General features: G+C 34.6%; 1 protein-coding gene across 1 annotated transcript; it reads left to right on the plus strand.

Annotated features, from left to right (window-relative positions):
• Positions 1-501: 501 nt before the first annotated feature.
• LOC114751137 (1-aminocyclopropane-1-carboxylate oxidase-like) lies at positions 502-2279 on the plus strand. The gene is made up of 4 exons (XM_028939796.1): positions 502-697; positions 819-1045; positions 1284-1617; positions 1783-2279. Exons 1-4 carry the CDS (start codon positions 587-589, stop codon positions 2059-2061), a joined length of 951 nt encoding a protein of 316 aa, XP_028795629.1. The 5' UTR covers positions 502-586; the 3' UTR covers positions 2062-2279.
• The last annotated feature ends 1137 nt before the right edge of the window (positions 2280-3416 follow it).

Here is a 3416-nt window from a genome sequence, read left to right on the forward strand (position 1 = left end):
TTTAAAAATTATATATACTCATGTTTTGTGATGCAAGAAGTTTTAACCGATAAAAATGTGACTCATAAATACCCACCCATGAGTTGAAACAAAAGAATTTTCCAGAGAAACATTGACCATTATCAGAGGTAGGAATTTTGTATGTGCTAAGGAAGTGAAATTGCTCGGCTCCTTCCTTCGCATCACCTTCAGCTCACAAAATGAGAAAATAGACCCCAAAAAAAAAAGTGAGAAGAAAAAAAAAAACTTGTGAAGAATGCGTAATTAATGTGCTTTAGTGGCAGCCTGTCCTCCCTGAGTCTGGTCAAACTCTCAAGAAAGAAATTCAGCCTCCAAGTGGGGTACGCAACCAAAGCTTTCTATCTATATTAGCTGTGTAATGGACAAAAAGGTAGTGAGTTCGGTCACATTAATGAAATATTTTAATCAGATATTATATTATTTTCAATATTTCTCTCCTAATCCCAAACCATCGCCTATAAATGCCACCCTCACGAAGCATTAATCTGCATTGAGCAACGTAAGCTATTGAGATAGAAAGAGAAAGAGAGAGAAAAACAGAGAGAAAGTAAGTGTTCTTAGAGAGATGGAGAACTTTAACTTCCCAGTTATTAGCTTGGACAAGCTCAATGGTGATGAGAGGAAGGCCACCATGGAGAAGATCAAGGATGCTTGTGAAAACTGGGGATTCTTTGAGGTATATACATGTATTCCCTTCTAATAACTTTCTGGGTTTTCTTCAAGTTATTCCTTGATTTAGATCTGTGTTTTAGCTTTGTTGGTTTTTTCTAATTTGGCTTTCAAATCAAAAACTGTAGCTGGTGAATCATGGAATCCCACATGATTTCATGGACACTGTGGAGAGGTTGACCAAAGAACACTACAGGAAGTGCATGGAAGAGAGGTTTAAGGAATTAGTGGCAAGCAAAGGGCTAGACGCTGTTCAAACTGAGGTCAAAGACATGGATTGGGAGAGCACCTTCCATTTGCGACATCTTCCTGAGTCAAACATTTCTGAGATCCCTGATCTGACTGATGAGTACAGGTATAACATAGACACACACAATCGAAAAAAATCATTCATCCACAAACCCTTTATGAATTTATGAATCCCCATGTGAAGTGTGAACAGAATTCCCTACTAACAAATAATTAACCCAAAAACAGAGAGGTCCCCATGTGAACAGAATTCCCATCTTGATGTGATTTGTTTCATTATTAATATTTGATTGATTGATTCTGAGTATCTAACTATAAATCACTATTCATTATGATTCATGCAGGAAAGTGATGAAGGAGTTTGCTTTGAAGTTAGAGAAGCTAGCAGAGGAGCTTCTAGACTTGCTTTGTGAAAATCTGGGGTTAGAGAAAGGTTACCTCAAGAAGGCCTTCTATGGTTCAAGAGGTCCAACTTTTGGCACCAAGGTTGCAAACTACCCTCCTTGTCCTAACCCAGAGCTTGTCAAGGGTCTTCGTCCCCACACCGACGCCGGCGGCATCATCCTTCTCTTCCAGGATGACAAGGTCAGCGGCCTTCAGATGCTCAAAGATGGCCAGTGGATCGATGTGCCTCCAATGCGCCACTCCATCGTCGTTAACCTCGGGGACCAGCTCGAGGTAAAATCACTCACTCTTATATATCTGACAAGACAAACAATATAAAAAACCATAAAATTTTAATGCCAAGAACGCACAAGGTTTTATTCCTCAGAGACATTTCATCGAACACCTTGCCTGTAACTTCCAGATTCTCAGAAATTAAAAATTTCCTTCAATACGCAGGTGATCACAAATGGGAAGTACAAGAGCGTGGAGCACCGTGTGATCGCTCAAACCGATGGAACCAGAATGTCCATAGCTTCATTCTTCAATCCAGGAAGTGACGCTGTGATCTACCCAGCTCCAGCTTTAGTGGAGAAGGAGAAAAGCGACGAGTACCCCAAATTTGTGTTCGAAGATTACATGAATCTCTACGCAAGGCTCAAGTTCCAAGCCAAAGAACCAAGATTTGAGGCCTTCAAAGCATCAAATGTGAATCTGGGTCCAATCCCAACGGCTTAAGAAGAAACTGAACTACTAAACTGTTGCTTGACCAAAATATATATATATCATTATATATCACCATAAGTAGGAAGATTCTAGTCTGAGATCACGAAATCTCAAACTGGATATTATATATTATATCAGAGTTTTACTCATAGTTGAATTGTGGGGTGGAAGTTGTTTCTTGTATGATAAACTCAAAAAAAATATTACTATTAATATTTAATTAGCATAAATTGTTCTTGCCTTTGTCAAATTTCTTTTTCTTTGGGTGTACGTGTACGTGAGACTTGCTACTTATACAAGTCAAAATACAAAGTCATTAGTATAACTAACTTATTCAAAATTATATTATAGTGCTGACTTTGAAAATGGATCTTAAAATAAAATTATCCTCAACAAAAAAGTCCATATGCTCTCAGAAAAGAAATATTATTTATTTAATATATTTATGAAAAATTTGAGAGACAAATATGTTATTTATTAAAATAAGTTTTAAACAATACAAGGCAGATATGACTAACTACAGGTTTTGCTTAATTATCCATCTCTTTCAGTTAACAAAAATATTTATAAACTTAAGTTTTGATTTTTTGAAATGTAATTATCATACCCATTTTTTATGAGTGAAATATCAAAAGTATAATTTAATAATTAAAAAAGTAAGAAAAACATTATTATTTAGGTAGCACAAGTTTTTTCTTGGCTTCTCCCCTTTGTTGCACTTCTCTTTCTTTCTCTAGCTGGGCTTTGGACCACTTTGCAAGTCAAAAGAAGCCATTAGTTATGACCTCTTCGTGGAAATTATTATTATACTACACCTTGTCCTAATTATAAGACTCAGTTGACTAATTTGAAGAGATTAAGGAAAGAAGTTAAGTTAGTTATTTGTAATAAATAGGTGTTGTCTTTCCTAAAATATCCTTACTAATCAACTATATTGACTCGAACTATAATTATTAGAAGGACTATCTTGGAAAAAAATACACAAATATGAGAGACAAAGTGGATTGGGGTCTTATATTTAAGAACAAAATAAAAATCAAACAGGGTCTTATATTAAGGACCGGAGGTAGTACTACAAAAAGAATTTAGCTATTTTTTTTTTATTTGACTATTCAAATGTAATTTAAAATTAATTGTGGCACAACATATAAATAAACAAATACGTTATGATGATTGTGGAAGATAATATGAGTATAAAAGAAATTCCATATTTTATTCAAATTATATCATTGACATTCGTAAAAGTTAATTTTGAGCATTTCAATACTCCCCTGTTTCTAAATATAAATATGAGAGTTAGAAATTAATTTTTCTTATAAATATAAAATTTTAATTCATTTTAATCAGCTTAGTTAACGATGGAATGA

This window comes from Neltuma alba, unplaced genomic scaffold, assembly GCF_004799145.2.
Source record: "Neltuma alba isolate B1F8T4 unplaced genomic scaffold, ASM479914v2 tig00006768_pilon, whole genome shotgun sequence".
Taxonomy (NCBI): domain Eukaryota; kingdom Viridiplantae; phylum Streptophyta; class Magnoliopsida; order Fabales; family Fabaceae; genus Neltuma; species Neltuma alba.

Excerpts from the sequence above, each read along its gene's own strand:
- LOC114751137 (XM_028939796.1), top strand. The coding sequence starts at position 587 with ATGGAGAACTTTAACTTCCCAGTTATTAGCTTGGACAAGCTCAATGGT. Across the intron at positions 698-818 it reads AAAACTGGGGATTCTTTGAG|CTGGTGAATCATGGAATCCC; the intron begins GTATATACATGT and ends CAAAAACTGTAG. Across the intron at positions 1,046-1,283 it reads GATCTGACTGATGAGTACAG|GAAAGTGATGAAGGAGTTTG; the intron begins GTATAACATAGA and ends TGATTCATGCAG.